The sequence below is a fragment of the Onychostoma macrolepis genome, chromosome 25 (genome assembly GCF_012432095.1).
Source record: "Onychostoma macrolepis isolate SWU-2019 chromosome 25, ASM1243209v1, whole genome shotgun sequence".
In the NCBI taxonomy this organism is placed as follows: Eukaryota; Metazoa; Chordata; class Actinopteri; order Cypriniformes; family Cyprinidae; genus Onychostoma; species Onychostoma macrolepis.
In genome coordinates, this window is record NC_081179.1 from 18905094 (window position 1) to 18924259 (window position 19166).

Here is a 19166-nt window from a genome sequence, read left to right on the forward strand (position 1 = left end):
AATTCATTTTATTTTTACTCTACATAGGTACTACTGGCATTCAATTAAAACAGACACAATAATTACAAAATATCAATTTCTTTATTTAAAACATTGCATGTATAACACTTAAAAATACAGACTTCCAATGCTGGAACAGTGCATCTTCACCATTTCTCCTGTCTTAGGACGTTTTGCAGTGCATTATGTTGTGTCCTCTGGATTCATCCTCACAAAGAATCTTTAGGCAACAGAAACATAATGGGGAAAAAGACAAGCAGCCAAAGAATACATAGCCATCTGCAAAACCCAGGTGCTGCTCCAAAACGTGGCCACCATCTTTGCTCACCATCCACTTTGATAGAAATGTCTTCTCTGAAAAACAAGTAGAAGAAATAGCACATTTTTAAAAGGCAAACCTCATATAGAAAACACACCTCTCAAAACCATAGTTGTTCTCTTACCATGAATTATCAGTCTCAGGTTGGCTGGCCTGCTCATGTCTTTCTTGATGCTTCATTGCAGTTGCCTTTAAAACAAAAAAAAAGCAGTAAATCTTAAATTCCATTAAAAACTATAACAAACTAATTCTAAAACTAGAAAGGCAGCTAGCCATAAAACTTGTTTAACCTAGCTAACATACGATTTTATTTTCTCAGGCTACTGGCCAACATTAACTAATAACACCTGAACTAAATTTCACATTAGTTAACCTAATGTTAATATAAGATAAGCGTTGCTCCTTAAAAACAATTTTAATTCGGTAACTTAATTCAATAAGCTGACAAAAGTTGTTTGAAACGACAGTGCAGTTTACCATGGTAAAGTTCTGTAACCGCCATGTTGACGAGTAAATGTTACTATGGGTTAAACTGGTGTGCAAAAATCTGACACAAACACACAGACAAATGTACATATATTTTTACCTTGCTTGCTGGTCTTATTCTTTCGTAAGGTGCATCGGCACACAGCGTAGATGTTCTCCGGAGATCTCCCACTCTCACAGGTTCATCCCCGGGAAAGACCCGCGGCGCTGCCCCGCTGGATCCCTGTCTTCTGTGTCTTCCTCGGACGCGAGTGGCGAGGCGCGACTCGATAAAAAAAGCAATATAGAACCCATTATAAATACTATCTACAGTGGATGTGGACAGTAATGTGATGCCCCGGTATATTTCTGATGTACAGATGTACTCCAAGCGCTCCGCTGTTTCTGACACAAAGTACAAACAGATTTTCCAATCATTACAAGCGATGTAACACATCCAGTAGTCAGTCCCAAGCTGTTGCGGCGTTGTAGACACGGTGCAGGGCAAATTGTGTCAATCCAAATGTAAGAAATGAGGAAAATAAAACGACCTCAGTATAATGGCGCCAAAGAGACCGTTACAGCAAATACAGTAGTATACAGCAATTTAAAAAAATACAGTAAGTCTCTGTATGTGGGGACTGACGTCAAAGAAAATTCCCATGATGCAAAGGGTATTACAGTTATTTACTGTAAAGGTAATTTGCAGTATTACACTGGGTGATATACAGTAAATAACTGTGGAAATTACAGAAATGTCTAACAGTGCAAACGAGCAGCAGTGTTGGCGTTGGCTGTGGGTTTCAGCTTCCGCTGGACTGCTGGTCAACTCTACCACCATCTGGTCATTCGCTGGAAATCCAGTGTCAGAGGCAAATCCATGTTAATACAAAACCTCATTACTCCAAATCCAGAATATTTCTGTGCAGTCCTGAGCGTGCCATTGTCCAGGCCATGAGAACGTCACCTTGTGTCTTGCTTGTGGATATTGCACTTCTGTTCCCATGGAAAGAGCCAGGGACTGTGATTACATCAGCACAACAGGAATGTGCATGGGTCTCATCTGGTGTTTGTATATTTGGCCATTAGAGGGCAGATTAAGTCATATATTTCTGTGTTTTCTTTACCACATATAGGAGTCCATACAAGATTAGTACAAATGACAGAAAGGAGACTGGCAGCAATAGTAACTACATTTCTTCATAATTAATGTGATGACATAATTATACTACCGATATGTCTTTCTTTCTCACTTTATATAATATATTTTTAACATTTACACAGAATTTGATATCCATTTTCCATTTTTTTTCTGTTGTCTGAAGTTTTGATGGCATTTTTTATTTATTTTTAGGTTGTTGGATAGTTAACAAATGAAAAGCTGATGACCTCTCTGGTAGCTAATAGGTAACAAAATTGGTAGTGGCTTTTGTCATTGCTGTGAGGTAACACTAGTTATGAAATATCAATTAAACTAAAACTAATTGTATTAACTGTTAATTTCAATTTACTACATTTAAAAAATATATATTATTACAAAAAAACTTGAAAATGCATAATGAACATTATCTTTTTTGCTTCAAAATTTCATTTCTAGATAAGAGAACAAATACATTTCCTCAGACTAAGTCTCAGACTATAAATATATTTCATGGTTTAAACTGGGGTATCAAAGAATGATAAACACTTGAAGGCATTCAGAGAGGGTCTGAGAAAGAATGATGGGCTTGAGATGTCATGGGACATTTTTAAAACTTATCTAAGCCCTATGATGGGAATCCAAGTCATTATTCAACATGTCTTTGGTTGAGTTCAGTTAGCGAATTTCCAACTGAACAAGCAAATGTGAAAAATGGACGTTTTTTTATGAGTTTACATTTCACAAAATGTCATTTTTGAGGTATACATATGTGTAAATCAGAACAAAATGTAATTAAAAACACCTATGCTTTGCTTACCACCTTGCTACGCCAAGAACTACAAACATGTATGTTTCTCATCAAACCTCCTGGATCTGACAATGAATATACCCAGCCTCATGACCTAACATGCTCTCTTCTTCTCTTAGAACAGACTCCATCAAGCCAAATATGGTTGTTTTTATTCTTCCACCAAAATTCTGGCTTTTTAAATTGCCAATTTTCATACAAAGGTTTCACCTTGGCCTTGATCAGCAAGCAGACGTTGTTGTAAACATCCACTGACGTCAACCCCAATCGCCCACTTGTAAGAAGTGAACCACATGGCATGTGATTACCCTATTAGAAATAGGTATTATCACCTCTGAGCTGTTATCTCAGTCTGTTGGTATGTGCTGCATGCTGTTCCTATTCCCAAAACACAGCAGGGTTAACAACCTCTGGAAACTCAATTCCTCATAGTGGGGACAGATTACTGGGGCATTAGTCTGTCAGGACTTGATGCTATGCCTTTGTGCTTTAGAGCTTTACGTTGAGGCAATGCTAGAAACAAAGACAATGCAATGGACTACCACTGATAAGACAACAACTAATAAAAAAGGTACAATAATTATAACAAAATTGCTGTTTAACATGATTTTTGCGCTACTGAATAAGATAACAGTGAGTGTTATACCCTGAATGTGACAATAATTATCGATAACTGAATCATATTAATAACCGTTGAAGATTATAATCGACTACGAATTTCTTTATCGATTAGTCAAGTTTGTTCTTTGCGCACGAAAATCCACCTCTGTGGTTTTGACCAGCCATTTTTATGAACATAACAGAGTGCGCTTATGAGGGAAAAGTTTACAATACAAATTGTTCCAAACATGCTTTATATTAAATTCTCAAGTAAACTCATAAGCATTAGTTTACCTTGTCAGGTGCTTTAACAATGCGTGTGCTGTTTGCAATGCGTTTGAGAGCTGTTTTCGCTATAGCGCACAGTTTACGTTTTACTTTTATATCATCATCTGCAGATATCAGAAATTCATGAGTATTTACATTTTGCATAATGCCATCTGAACTCCTAACACCAGGAAAATCTCACAGTCACATTTCGCATTGCACATGCGCGTGAACAGATGGAACGCATTAGAAGTTCAACAATTCAGACTACAGTACATTACCGTTTTTTCTTTTTTTCTTTTCTTTATAAACCTGTTTATTTTGGTCATTTTAACTTTAGAGCTGAAAACCAGCAATTGTATTTGTATGAACTGCGTTTTCTATTCAATGAATCAAAGTTATGTTTGACCATTTAGAGTATTTATCTTCTCATTTATTCTTCATGTTTAGAGTATGGCTTTGACACAAAGTTGTGTTATGCTTGGAGGCTCTAATGAGATTGCAGCTTAACGTGATGGCATGGCCTCTGGTTTTCACTCCATTTAAAAGGTTATAAAATTGTCCTGCAGCTTTGTCCAAACAAGCTGGAATTTATGGAAAAATAGAGAGCAGCTCATGTGAAATTTGTCATGATATTGGCCCATAAAATCTGAACATAAAGTGCATGATGCATTTTAGCTAGGAGTGATGGTGAAGTGGTAGTGTGGTGTGCTAGTTCAATCCCTGCTTCATCTACAGCAGCAGTCCAGCCTCGAGCAAGATGACTAACCCCAGACTAATTGTCCCTATAATAAAAATATACAGAAGGTCACTTCAAATATCAGTGAATCTTCATCTCCTAGTGTAAAAAACATGCTCATAAGGGTAGGAAATTTCTGGTGTTTGTATCTCATTAATAAATGACTGGCATCAAAACTGGCTGGTTTTATTGTGCTTTATCAAGGGTTTATAATAAACAGATAAACAGAGGCCTGTTTTGCATTTCCCCCCCTTCTATGGTAAAACTCTAGGTACTGTGAATCAAAATGATAGTTGTTAAAAAGTATGTGAAGTCTTAGTAATGACTGAACATAAAAGCGTATTTTGTTTTTCCGTTGCATCACTGTGCAGATCTCCAATCTTGATACTTTGACATTGTGTTCTGTTGATGTCAGTTTGTGAGATGGTGTTTGAATGTGTAAAAGATTGCAACCTTTTGAAAATAATGTTGCCAGAATCCTAAAACAAAACCAGATGAAGAACCATCTTACTTATAGAGAAAACAAAATTGGAGAAAATTCTTTCAGAATTCCCTATATGATATCAAAGCAAAGCAATCATCGGACCACTAATTTATGATTTCAATGAACTCAAGACAGTGAATGAACCACTGAGCTCATACAGGAGGTGCTCAGTAGCTCAGAAAACCAAATGCCCAATTGTGTCCATTAAATAATCAAATAATAAACCCATAAATATCGATAAAATTTAAAATATATAAAATTAGAATGTAAGAGTCATGCATAATTAATGAAAAAATAAAAAATAAAAATGCTTCAGAGGCACAAATTATTGTTTGTTTTTTTTCCTGCTGAAAAATGTATCGTGACAATGCCATTTGTAGATAGTGGCTTTTTTATTAGTAATTTTATTAACATTTTTACATTATTTACACTGCATTTAAAGTATACATTTTATCATGCATTTTCTGGGAACTGAACCCACAAACATGTGATTGCTAGAGCCATGCTCTACTGTACAAACTTTATATACTATATCTCTAGTTCTAAAATTAAAGAATTTTTATTTTTTTTGAAGAAATGATGTGTAGATTTGAAAGAAGAACTTTTTTGGTAACTTGCCTCTCAAGCAATTTCACAGTTTGTTCTTGATTAAAATAGTAACAGATAAAAGTCTTATGAAACAGTTTATTTTGTTTACAAGCAATGTAACGAATGGCATATTTTACCATTTATTTTCTTTCTTTCTTTTTTTTTTACCTATAATCTTTATCAGTGTCATGAGTAGTTTCTTTCACCAGCAGAATTGGTTAATATCTTAAGCATATAGGCCTATTGAAAACTTGAGATAACATAAATGAGATAAAAAGCCAAATAATTAAGGTTAATCAGTTAGTCACAAAAACAAATTACTTCATGTATCAAACATTTTTATGTCAAAAATATTTCTTAAACATGGACAAAACTGCATTAGCACAAATAAACAGTTGTTGCTAGTCAAATAACTTTGACAGGAATGGACACTTCACAGGGCAGTGCCACACATCTCTCTGACCTTAGAATTTATGGCAGGACTGGGACCTGTGAGCAATAGAAAGAGTAATATAATCTTCTGAGTCATCTCTTACTCTGAAGACCTCAATTCTTGTCTCATCAGTGCAGATAATGTTTTCCTCTTGCTCTCAGGGTCCTATAAAAGCCATTTGTCAAACTCCAGTGGGTTTGTCATTAGCCTCTAAAAGTAATGCTCATCTAGCCACTCCGCCATAAAGAGCTGCTTGATAACGTCCTGCTGGAAGGGTTGTTCTTCTTGAAGGTTCTCCCATCTCAGTTTATCTTTACCTGACTTTCTCCATATGTAAGTGAAAGCATAATATCTGTAAAATCACAGCCAAGATTAGCAGTACACAATTGGCAAGTCCATTTTTTTTTTAATGGGTGTCCCCCAGGGTTATGTTATGGGCCCTATTGTATTCTCTCCACAACTCAAAATTTAAAGTACATGGAGCAACATATTGGCACATAATTATCTAAAAAGATAAATGCAATTATTATAGAATTTAAAAATTCAATATATGGTTTGTTTTCCTTTATTGAAGCCCGTGCACAGTCACAATGGTATTCCTGGTGATGGCCAATGTGTTGCTGTGGAGATGGTTGTAAGGGTATTGCTAGGGGTATTCTGAGTGGTTGCTAGGTAGTTACTTATTAATCTACGCAAAAGACTAGTTGATGTGTGTTTTTTTTTTGTTTTTTTGTATTTGAGAGGGCAGGACTGTGTAAGTGGGAGACAACAGGAATGTGGGTAGTGTCTTGAAACTTGCTGCGTGTGAATGTGTGTGAGGGAGTGCAGGACTCTGCATTCCCCTGGTGAGTCATAGGTCAGCGCATAGTCCTGCGAAATGACAGGGTCTATTTCCTGTGGTCATTAGCATTTTCTTTTTATCTGTGAGTTGAGACAAGCACAAAGTTAAAGGTTGAGCGAGAAATACCCAGTCAGCCCTTTCACTAAACCCATAGCACCACTAGCTCAATTTGTATGATCTTCCATTACAATTCTTCAAATGTGGTAACAGATATGTGTATATATGTATATAAATAGACATACAGTGTTCTCACCAGGCAGACATCACTGAAATAGGTGTCCTGAGAAATTTTTGTGCACTACAGTGCATGCTCTCCCAGGGATGGCTTGTGGTCTAGAATCTAGACTAAGTTCTCTGAATATTTCTCTCTGTGGAGTTGTATCTTGGAGAGGGAGGCAGATGGCTGCAGGTGCTGAAGTCTCTAACATACCCTTTGAGCATTATGAGACGCAAAGGTTTCAACGCAGCAGTTTATTAATGTCAGACTGCTGTTGGTGTGCTTCAGCTTCACTAAAACTAGACATCATGCTGAGCATGAGGTGGTAAGAAAACATGTATAAGTTCTTGCCTTCATGGAATTAAAGGAATAGTTAACCCAAAAATGAAAATCTGCTGAAAATGTACTCACCCTTAGTTTGTTCAGGATGTAAATGAGTTTGATTCTTCATCAGAACAGATTTGAAAAAAATTAACATTACATGACTTGCTCACTAATGTATTCTCTGCAGTGAATGGGTGCTGTCAGAATGAGAGTCCAAACAGCTGATAAAAAACAAACAAAAAAACATCACAATAATCCACAAGTAATCCAAATCAAACCATTACTTTCAGCTAAAGAATGTCTTCTATCATAATAGTGCTTTCTCCCAAGAAAAAGTCTGAATTAGAGAGAAATTTGCAAAGATCCAGCACCATTTAAAAGTGATAACAGTTCAAAACAGTACTAAATACATACATGGGTGGATCTGGATGTGAAAGGACAACGGGAGATAGACTTTTTCACTGTAGGAAGTGTTATTATGAATTATGAGCTCATATCTGAAGTAATGGTTAAAACGCATAATCATGGATTTGTTTCTTACAAACATGCAGCTTTCCACTTGACGAGATGTTAAGATGTTAAGATGTTAACTGATGAACTGCAGTGGTGTGGATTACTTGTGTATTATTGTGATGTTTTTGACAGCTGTTTGGACTCTCATTCTGATGGCACCCATTCACTGCATAGGATCCACTGGAGAGCAAGTGAAGTAATGATGTATTTCTCCAAATCTGTTCCAGAGAAACAAACTCATCTACATCTTGGAATGGCCTGAGGGCGAGTACTTTTTAAGTAAGTTTTCATTTTGGGTAAAGTATTCCTTTAATATTCTATACTTTCGAGATATCCATGTATCCACAAATTCTAAAAGCTGTTACAGAACATTTCTATAATCAATAAATTAATATTGAGACACAGTAGTGCTAGTTGGTTTTTTTCAATTTTTGCTGTATGAACAAAAATAGTAACAAAACAAGGCAAAATCTGAATTGCTGCAACTCACAATAGTGGTGTTACATTCCTGGATGAATCAGTGTGGGGTTTTTTTTTAACAAATTGGTTGAACGAATAATTCAATGACTCACTCATACTGTCACAATTCACTCCACAATTCACTCCTGCGTTTTTTAACTGAATCAGATGGGTTAATGATTCAGATGTCTCACTCATAAGACTTGTTGTCACCTGGCATGATGATTTTCTGGCATAGGCGTAACCTGTAGAAAGAATCATTGAAAATTCAAATCACAAATGCACAGACAATTCAAGGACTGGAAATAATTATTGTATAATAAAAATTTGTTGTCTTCTCTACTAATTTCATGATTGCGAAATAAGTTTGTCATCAAATGTACTGTACATACTCAGTGTACCTTTTCACTTTACAGGTTCAATTGAAGGCTGCAAATGACTTGATTTCTGCCCCACAACTTTACTATTATCCTCTTGAGCTTCTTTCGTCAAAGAGTAATTTCATGTTTCACATAACATGACTCATATTTATGAGTCTGTGAGTTGAACTGTCATTAGCACAGCTGTGTTGGAGTGAGAGAGCATTGACATGTTTGACAAGATCTTGGCCAACATCCTGAAACCCATCCTAACTTTTGTGTCATTATGTGTGTTGATTTCTGTTGATGTCACTACATACAGTACATATGCAAATACAATATTTAATACTGACATGAAAACCAATAACAACAGAAAAAAAGAAAAAAAAATCAGGAATTTTAACTTTTTAGTTACAGTAAGTTCCATCATTGTCTCAGATGTTTCTCAGCAAAAGTCTCAATTTGTTCTCCATTTATAATCTCATTACTGTCTAGGAGAAACAATCCAGATTAAAGTGATAATTTTTCCCCAATGAAGAGATATCAGTCTCACATTATAGAAAGACAGGCATCACATGGAAAGCATATCTTGTTTGAGCACTAATGGAGATCCGTGAGTTCTTCATTATATGCTTTGACTTACTCGCAATCACATTCACTATCAGATGATTCACCCAGTAAAACTGTCATGGTCTAGACTACAGAGTTTCCCGACCGGTTTTGTCATATGTCCTGACACGACCCCAGCAGTTAAAAATCCCCAAAACTCCTTCATGCAGCACTGTGTACCTTTCGGTGTTGTTAACTAAAACTAAAATGATTAGATTAATTTAGATTAGATTATTTCAGCTTTATTTCAGTATATATATATATATATATATATATATATATATTAGTGCTGTCAAACGATTAATCGCAATTAACCGCATCCAAAATAAAAGTTTTGTTTACATAATATATGTATGTGTACTGTGTTATTATGTATATATAAATACACACACATGCATTTATATATTTCAGAAAAATATGTTATGTTTATATATTAAATATAGTTATTTATAATATAAATTATATGAATATAAATATAGACATGTAAATACATGTAAATATTTTCAAAATATATACTGTATGTGTGTGTATTTATATATACAAAATAAATACACACAGAACACACACATATATTATGCAAACAAAAGCTTTTATTTTGTATGCGATTAATCACAATTAATCATTTGACAGCACTATAAATAAATAACTGAAATAAAGCTGAAATAAAAAAATAATTTAAAAATCTAAGCTTAAAAACTTAAAAAGTTGAAATGTTAAAATAACTTACAATTAAATGAAAGATAACTAGAAATAATAAAAATAATAATAAAAAGCAAACTATTAAGTCATTTTTGTTAACTCAAATAAAGCTGAAAAGTATAAATATTAGATGACAAAATGATTTCTTAAAAGTAAGAAATACTAAAATTACTAAAACATAAAATTACAAACAAAATTAGAAACACTAATAAATAATATTAATAATAGTTTTTATTAACTGAAATAAAATAAAATACAAACATTAGATCAAAAATTAAAATCTTGTTAAAATGTTTTTAAAACTTGCTAAAAATACTAATACTGAAAAAAAACTAGAAATACATAACTTAATCTAAATTTAAACAAACAAATTAAAGATAAATAGAAATATTAAGCACATCATAAAATGATTAAAACTAACTAATATTAAAATGAAAACTAAAAATGTAAAAATAAACTAATCCACAACAATTATAAATACTAAAATAGCTTATATAAATAATACTAAAATTACACTGGTAACTTTAATTCTAGATATATTATTATTATTATTATATTAGCTACCAAATATGTTAACATTTCCATTACTATGATTCACTTTTAATATTAAACTTCAAAACTAATCAGTATTGAGGGTAAATATCAAACTCTCGAGCTTCCTCTAGCAATGATAGATAGATCTCTTTGGGGAATTTTAAATCATTCCTTTACAAATATTAACAAGGCCACTAAATCTGCAACTGAAACTCAAACAGAAAGTTCAGCTGTAACTCAACTGAATGACTTGAGTTCTTCCTGGTGTATTTCTGTGTGGGCCGGTGGGCCAGTGTTCAAGCGAGGGCTGGACTTGTTAAACAAGGCTCAGTATAGAGCTGAGGACTGCCGTGCTGAGTACTGGTATTGTCTGGAGAGAGACCCAAACAGTCTACAGGCCTGAATGCTGTGTAGTTTACCATAGTAACCGGGTTAACGAGGCAGTTGCTTCGGTGGATTGAGACAGCCGTGTGTTTGTGTGTGTGAATGTGCCTGTGTGTGGTGAAAAATGAGAGCAGAGATGGTGTAAACATGTTTATATGGAAATCTGCTTTGAACAAATGAGAAACTGATTAGCTTCAGTTGCTGAGGTTGAGAATTAAAAACAAATTGTATAATTATTTTCCTGGTTAAAATGTCAGTTTAATATGCAGAGATAAATAAGCAATCTGTGGGTTGATTTCCTGAAAAGTGTAAACACTGCGTCTATGGTGGTTACAAAACATTGCTCTGTTTGTTTGAGAGACACTGGACGAAGACAGTCTGCTTGACCAATCAATGGAATAATTACACACTTCACCTTTAATTATATTTAAGTATCAAGCAATATTTTGTTTAAGGAGTATAGAGTTTAATAAGGTGAATTAATTAGGGAAATCTAATATTTATGTTCTGTGATTGGTCATAATTTGTTGTGTTTTCACCATTTTTAGATCATTAACAAATAAAACAAATATTTCATGTAGTCGTTCAAAAATGGAAAACTTCTTATGCTTTGTCTTGCTAAAAGGTATTATTGCATCTCACATTTTATATATTTATCCTAAATATTTATCTTCATTTGAAAGTCTGATGTGACTCCTTGACAAATTTATTTTGCTCATCTACTGCAAGTTGCTTTGGATAGAAAACATAAATCATAAATGTAAAGTATGGCCAATTTGTAAGAAATACACTACCATTCAAAAGTCGGGTACAATTTTGCAATATTTTTTGAAAGAAGTCTATTCTGCTCAACAAGGCTGTATTATTTCATCAAACATACAGTAAAACAGTAATATTGTGAAATATTATTACTATATAAAATAACTGTTTTCTATGTCAATATACTGTAAAATGTCATTTATTCCTGTGATGCAAAGTTGAATTTTCTGCATCATTACTCCAGTCTTCAGTCACATGATCCTTCAGAAATCATTCTAATATGTTGATTTGCTGCTCAAGAAACATTTCTGATCATTATCAATGCTGAAAACAAACTGCTTAATAAAAATGTTTTCCTCAGGTTCGATGTAAACAAAGTTCAAAAGAATAGCATTTATATGAAATATAATTTTCTTGTAACATTATAAACATCTTTTCTGTCACTTTTGATAAATTAAATGCATCTGTGATGAATAAATATATTAAAATCTTTCTTTAAAAAGTAAAAATCTTACTGACCTCAAACTGTTGAACGGTAGTGTAATTGTTGTCTAGTATGATTAATACTGCAGGTATAGGAGACAAACAATGGGAAGTATCAAAATACTTGCTGAAGTTTGTTTGTAAGCGTGTCTGAGAGCTTTGTTACCGATGTAAACACAGTTAAAGAAAGACTGAGTTCTGGGTTTGGGACGGGGGTCTTGTGGGGGGATGGATTCATAGCATGGGGTGGGGGGTATCAACTTACATTTTCCCCTGGGATGGCCACATGACCCTGGAAAAGAGGGAAAAGGAGGGGGAAAAGATGTTAGGTTATGGTCTGAGCTCTCTCAATGAGAACCACATGCAGGAAAGAGAGAAAAAAAAAAAAAAAACAGAGGGAGGAGAGGAGGAGGGGACAGAGTGTGACTAAAGCCAGTCTCTGAAACCAGACCGAGTGCCGCGTGGATCTCTCCTCAAAAGCTGAGCGTCCGAGGAAAGAGCGTCAGCGTTTGTGAATCAGATTCCACGGAATACCAAACTTCCAAGAATTCCAAGCTCGCAGAAGAAAGAACAATGTCAAGTGCAATCATGAGACGAAGCTCCAGCAAGCAAGGCTTGCAGAACCTCCTGAGGTGAGGACTTTGTGTGCCAGACTTTCACATCAAATCATTTAAGGCTTGCAGATAGGATTTCAGGTGTGATGATGGGTGTATGCTTTGTTTTCTTTGTTCTTTTGCAATTGCTATGTCAGTTTTATGGGTAATGATACAACATTGCTTATTCTTGTTTGAAATGGGATTCATGTTAATATTTAATGCACTAAATGTCATCACAGCCTATATTTCAATGCCATGTTGTGTTCTTTAAGAACCTGTCATCCTTTGTTATGAGAAGACCAGAACTTTTTGCATTTGAGTAATGAATGTGTCTCTTTTGGGGTAATTGACATTAAACATTAAGATTGTAGTTTAAACTTTGCATATACGTGAAGGAAACTGGTAATCATTTTGTTTGTAAATTATATTTTTATGACCTTTTATTATAATTATTTTATATTGAGTCATTTTTAATCATAAAATTGTTATTAGTTTAAAATGGGTTTGTGGAGCATCAATATAAACTGAACAGTATGAATATTCCCACAATAGTAAACTAATAAACTTTACAATAAATTAACAAAAAAGAAATGGCAAGTAATACATTGTGATTTGTGAATATGGAAGCTTATTTCTGCCACAGGATGAAAAATACAAAAAAGTAATTATCTCAAAATTAATTTTTTTTTTTTTTTTTTTTTTACAATGGGGGGGGGGAGTCAGAATTGAGATATAAAAGTCAAAATTTTGAGGAAAAAAACAAAACTGTGAGACTCAAGATATAAATTAGAAAAATCTGGGGGGGGGGGGGGATCAGAATTTTGACGCAAAAAGACTAAAATAGTATTTTCTTGTATTTTTGTATTTCATTATTTTTCTTGCAGTGTGCCTGTTTACACACGTTCATGTTTACGATCTTCATAGATATTTTTTAACAAGAAAATTTGAAATTGTCAGCATTCTGTTTGTTTTAATTGCTTAACAAATAGGCAAACACCTCACTGTAAAAAGTGATAAGTTGACAACTTAAAAAAATTGAGGAAACCCCGTTGCCTTAAAATGATTAAGTAAATAATAATTAAAAAAAGTTAAGTGAACTTGACAATTCACTTAACTTATTTTTTTAATTATCATTTACTTCAAAAAATAAGGCAACGGGTTTGCTCAATTTTTTTTAAGTTAAGTCAACTTATCACTTTTTACAGTGTAACAAACGACCTAAAGAAGACCGAAACAAAACCTGAAAAAAGTACTAAGATCAATTTACATATATTTGAAAAAATACAATAATTAATACATAGCACATTTTACTTTGTTGCACCTTCATCCGCTGTTGTCTTTATAGAGAAATAGTTTACTGTAACTTTTATAAGCTGGAATGTTGTCAGCGTTCCAGATGAGAGTTTATTGTTTCTTCCAGAGGTGCTGCGGGATTGTGGATGGATGATGGGGCAGGACAAGGGAGGAAGGGAAGGTTGAGGGCACCCAGGCCCCCTAATTAAACATGTGACCTGTTGACATTCATTGTGACACACAGTAATATGACCGGTTATCTGTAAAGGTGCTGCAAACCAACTATAATTTAGGTAGAAGATTGTAGTTTGTTTACTGTAAACAATGAAGCAATATACCAATTCAAATACCTAAAACTAGCCGACTGTGTTTTTCCACAAACACAAACGTGTCTGTTCAGAATTTGACTAAAATGATCCAGAAACAGCTTAGTTCAACTAAAAATTAAACTTCAGTCATTGTTTACCCATCATGTCAAACCCCTATAGCTGTCTTTCTCCCGTGGATCACAAAAGGAGTGGTTTAATGAGTAAATGATGACAGAGATTTCATTTTTAATAGCATACACACATATAGCGAAAGACTAAACAAATAGCGTAACCTCTGTGGATATGTATGCTGTGTTCATTTCGTTACGGAGAGGATTTGAGATGGATCAGGTGTACTTTGTCAAACACAAACAGGTTGCATTAATGGCAGACAGGATTTATTTCCCCAAGGCTTTTCAGAGCTGCCAAAAACAGCCTTTTCTCACACTCAGCAAGCTGCATTCTCTATTAACGGCCTACATTCATCAGAACCATTGTGTGGTTTGCTGAGACACATACCGGATACCTCAGTTATGATGCTGTGTATACAATATTTTGTAAACACTTGTTGCAGTATTTTGAAAACCATTACAATTCCTGCAGATTGTAGAGTACACATGTTAAACTGACACTTACCGCAAAACCAGCTGATAAAAATCTTCCCAAAAGAAAAAAAAAAAAAAGTTGTAAATAATACAAAGATAAGAAAAATTCACTATTATGCAAAATTCTGAGAAAAAAACATTCAAAATTGTGAGCTGTTAACTCAAGATACAAAATAGAAAAATCTGGAAAAAATATGAATAATAACTATAACATTTTAATGCGAATTTACTGCAAATATAAACTGCAGTTCTGAGAAGAAAATTCTGAGTTGTGAGATATAAACTTGAAATTTTAAGAATAAAGTCAGAATTGTGAGATAGAAATTCCCTATTACATTTATTCTGAAGCCAAACTAAAAATAAAGAAAAATAAAATTAAATAAAAAATTTAAAAAAAGAATTTTGAGATGTAAACTTGGAATTCTGAGAAAAAAGTCATAATTCTGAGTTTGCATCACACAATTCTGAGAGAACAAAAAAAAAAAAAAAAAAACGTAAAAATTGTAAGATATAAACGTGCAATTGTGAAAAAAAAAAAAAAAAAAGTTGTAAATAATACAAAGATAAGAAAAATTCACTATTATGCAAAATTCTGAGAAAAAACATTCAAAATTGTGAGCTGTTAACTCAAGATACAAAATAGAAAAATCTGGAAAAATATGAATAATAACTATAACATTTTAATGCGAATTTACTGCAAATATAAACTGCAGTTCTGAGAAGAAAATTCTGAGTTGTGAGATATAAACTTGAAATTTTAAGAATAAAGTCAGAATTGTGAGATAGAAATTCCCTATTACATTTATTCTGAAGCCAAACTAAAAATAAAGAAAAATAAAATTAAATAAAAAATTTAAAAAAAGAATTTTGAGATGTAAACTTGGAATTCTGAGAAAAAAGTCATAATTCTGAGTTTGCATCACACAATTCTGAGAGAACAAAAAACAAAAAAAAAAAACGTAAAAATTGTAAGATATAAACGTGCAATTGTGAAAAAAAAAAAAAAAAGTTTCTGAATGAAAACTGTTTCTACGCCATTTTTCTCACTGTAGATTTGGCAGGCTGTCAATTTTTAGTTTTGTGGTGTTGATTCTGCAATGTAAAAATCTCACACCATTGTTTTTAACTTGCTCGAAAAATCTCTCTCTCATTGTGGTCTAAGCCATGACCCCCTGATCCATGGACTTTACGTGAGCAGCTCTTCTATTTACGATACTCTGATAAGAGCTGCTGGAATGCAGGGGGTTTAGCCATTTGACTGAACGGGGGAATAAACTTTACCATCCCTGTGGCAGTGTTTTTCTGAAGGTTTTCGGCAGCAGAGTAAAATAAACACTGAGGGCACTGTGTTATGTTTAGTTAAGCATTACAAGAGTATTTAGAGAAGTATATAGGGGGGCGGGGGTAAGATGTGCCACAGAGAATATTTTCTATAGGCAATGAGACAGAGGTAAAATTAGGGTTAGTATATGAATATATCAGTCAATTAACTAAAATTAGTATATATTCCTGGGCCATAGAAATACAGTGAATCAAACAATTCATATTCAAAAATCATATTTCACATTAATTTTTTTTTTTTGATAAAGTGATCATTTTTTTGTAAAACAAATTATGCACGGTCATTTATGAACCTCTCCTCTCTCTTTGAAGTGTGCCAGGAAATAAACCATTTTTAGAGCTCTCCCATTAAATGACATAATTATAGCTATTTCAGTTCTCATGATTCATAACGCTACACTTTCCACAGCTTAGATCAGTGCTTTGAAATGTCGTCAGCCGTTCAGGGAACACTGGGAAACGTATGTGAGGTTTGCAGTGATGTGACCACACACTGACAGCAGGAAGTGCACACATGTCTGGGGAAATAACTCTCCTTTACTCTTTAAATCTGTCATTAAGATGACATCATTTGACTCGCAGAGTCAATAAACCTCACAGCTGCCCTTCAATGCAGATACAAAATAAGAGAGGAGCAAATAACAGCATCCATCAATTAGATCTCAAAGAGCAGGATATGCTTCCCTGTAAACAAGCACAAAACAAGGACTTGCTTCCCTATAAACGAGAACAAATGGAACATTTAGATGGTTTCAATTAAGAACAATGACTTGTTCTTAAGAGTAAAGTTAAGAAAAAGGTGGTACAGCAGGAACTTTTTTACCCTTCACATTTTAGTCTGAGATGGAAAAGCTGAACACAATATTAATGGATGTGAGTGTTTTTGGAATTGCAGCTGGCACCAGTTGCATAAATTGTGTTTTTCAACCTCTGGATGCTGTGGTAGAAATTTCCTCTACAATATCTAAACCTTATTTTGTGCTTATTTAATAATGAATTTAGGAATATGATTTACTGTACCATTCTTTTTTCTAGCTTATAAACAGGACTGAATGATTTGCTGAGGTAACATTGCTTTATGTGTATGCTACACACTGTATTGATGACTTTCCGCGGCTAAAACGCAGATTAGGCGATTATATGAAAGCTCATACATTTCAGTAAGTTGAAACATACCTTTCTTTTCATTCATTGTTTCATTCGTACAATAACCAGCAGTGAAATGGAAGAGATGATTGCTCACGTGTGCTTCGCGCTGCCGTTTAAACCCGAGGCGCGAGTTAAAGAGCGCCAAATAAAAGAGCGCCAAAACGTCATTTATTGTTTGAATTCGGTGATAAACGATTTACACGCGTTGTTTTTATGTAGACATATATAAATTCCTCACAGTAACATTTACCTGTTGGCTCGACACTTCCGTATTTCACACAAGACTTACCATGTGCTTCTGTATTGTCCTGTCTTCTTTTGAAGGAACGGCTTCTAGTTGCTTTATCGCTGTCAGTGTAAACAGGGCTTAAAGGCACAGCAAAAAAAAAAAAAAAAAAAAAAAAATTAAATCTCTGGCTTCATCCAAATATCATATGCGCTATACATAGCAGGTGAAAACAAGTGTGTGAAAAGAGTATTCTGGATTCTGGAGTGTACAACCAATGGACAGTTTACTATTCTGAGGCCACAGGAGAGGAGTTGGTAGTGTGCGATAATGTTGGTAAGTCACATTACAATGACAACTTGATGAATGTTGCTGGTGTAAAAAGTGATTAAAAGTAGTTCAATCAATCAAAAAAAAAAAAAAAAAAGAAAAGACAAAAAAGTCATCATTTACTCACCTTCATGTTGTTTCAAACCTGTATGCATTTTTTTCTTCTGTGGAACATAAAAATATTTACATATATTACAAATATTTATTCAAAATATATATTGAAGTCATACAGGTTTGGAACGAGGGTAAAAAGTGAGTAATAATGAGAGAATTTTCATTTTTGGGTGATCAATCACTTTCAGCCTTCCAGCATTAATAACAACACCCTGTCTGGATATCATATATCAGACAAATGACATTTACTGAGCAGTTTCACTTTAATAATTAAGGTTAAGAGCTGGAAAGGGAAACTCAGGTCGGAGGTCAACTTCTATGTGACCCATTTGAGACTGACCAATCTAGCTCAGCTGGTGCTTTGCAAGACCAGACTTGGCTGTGGCAAATTAGGGCAGGCAACAATGGTGAAAAACATTTCCCAATCTGTCAAGCCCTCCAAATCCTTTCAGCCTCAGGGCACCAGGCTGTGGAAATTTAGTCAACACATTGTCAGGGGAGGTGATACATGCTGAATATAAGCCAGGCTCTTGTTTTCTTTTCCCATTCCCTCACTCTCACTCTCACTTTATTGTTTCCATTTAATTCAGAAATGGGCCTGAGAAACATTTTGTCAGTATGCGTTTGACAATATGCTCACCATGACTGAAAATGTGTTTTCACTTTCATAACTCTTGGAAAACTGTATTTCCAGACATGAAGGAAAAAGAAAAGCAGGCTACATAATCGGACTGATAGTGATAAATAAATCAGATATTGAATGACATCACTGGCAGGATTGACATCATTCACGTGGCTTCTGCCAAAAAATGAAGTAATCCTGTCTGGGTGATTAACAGCCTATAATAATCAGAGGCACGGGAACTGTGTGTGACACATCAGATCTTGCCATAAGCCCTTTGTGAAATTGTATGGTTGGTTTCAGATGTGTGTTTTTCTTTTTATTGTAGCTGGGTTATGAGTAGAAACTGGTTTGTACTTTAAAAAAAACACTATTGCCGCAGGCCGTGCACTACAGGTAACTGCAGCTGTGCTGATATTCAGAACATCTAGATTACAATGATGATAGCACTTTTCTACATTGGTTAAATACATTATAAAATAACTTGTTTCAGAACAAATTTAGCAAACTTTATTAAAGGTTCCTCAATGAATGTACTCAGTGACAACAAAAATGTC

General features: G+C 34.2%; 1 protein-coding gene and 1 long non-coding RNA gene across 3 annotated transcripts in view; one reads left to right on the plus strand and one right to left on the minus strand.

Annotated features, from left to right (window-relative positions):
- Nucleotides 1–87: 87 nt before the first annotated feature.
- On the minus strand, nucleotides 88–1061 carry LOC131533922 (uncharacterized). The gene is made up of 3 exons (XR_009269240.1): nucleotides 906–1061; nucleotides 444–508; nucleotides 88–354 (listed from the first exon to the last, which is right to left on the minus strand). It is a non-coding gene; the product is annotated as an uncharacterized LOC131533922 (long non-coding RNA).
- An 11409-nt stretch (nucleotides 1062–12470) lies between these two features.
- lsp1a (lymphocyte specific protein 1 a) overlaps nucleotides 12471–19166 on the plus strand; it is a 34366-nt gene continuing 27670 nt past the window's right edge. For both annotated transcript variants that reach the window (XM_058767731.1, XM_058767730.1), the window contains exon 1: nucleotides 12471–12657. In XM_058767731.1, the coding sequence (XP_058623714.1) occupies nucleotides 12599–12657 (59 nt within the window). In that variant the 5' untranslated portion in view covers nucleotides 12471–12598. The remainder of the gene's footprint in view (nucleotides 12658–19166) is intronic.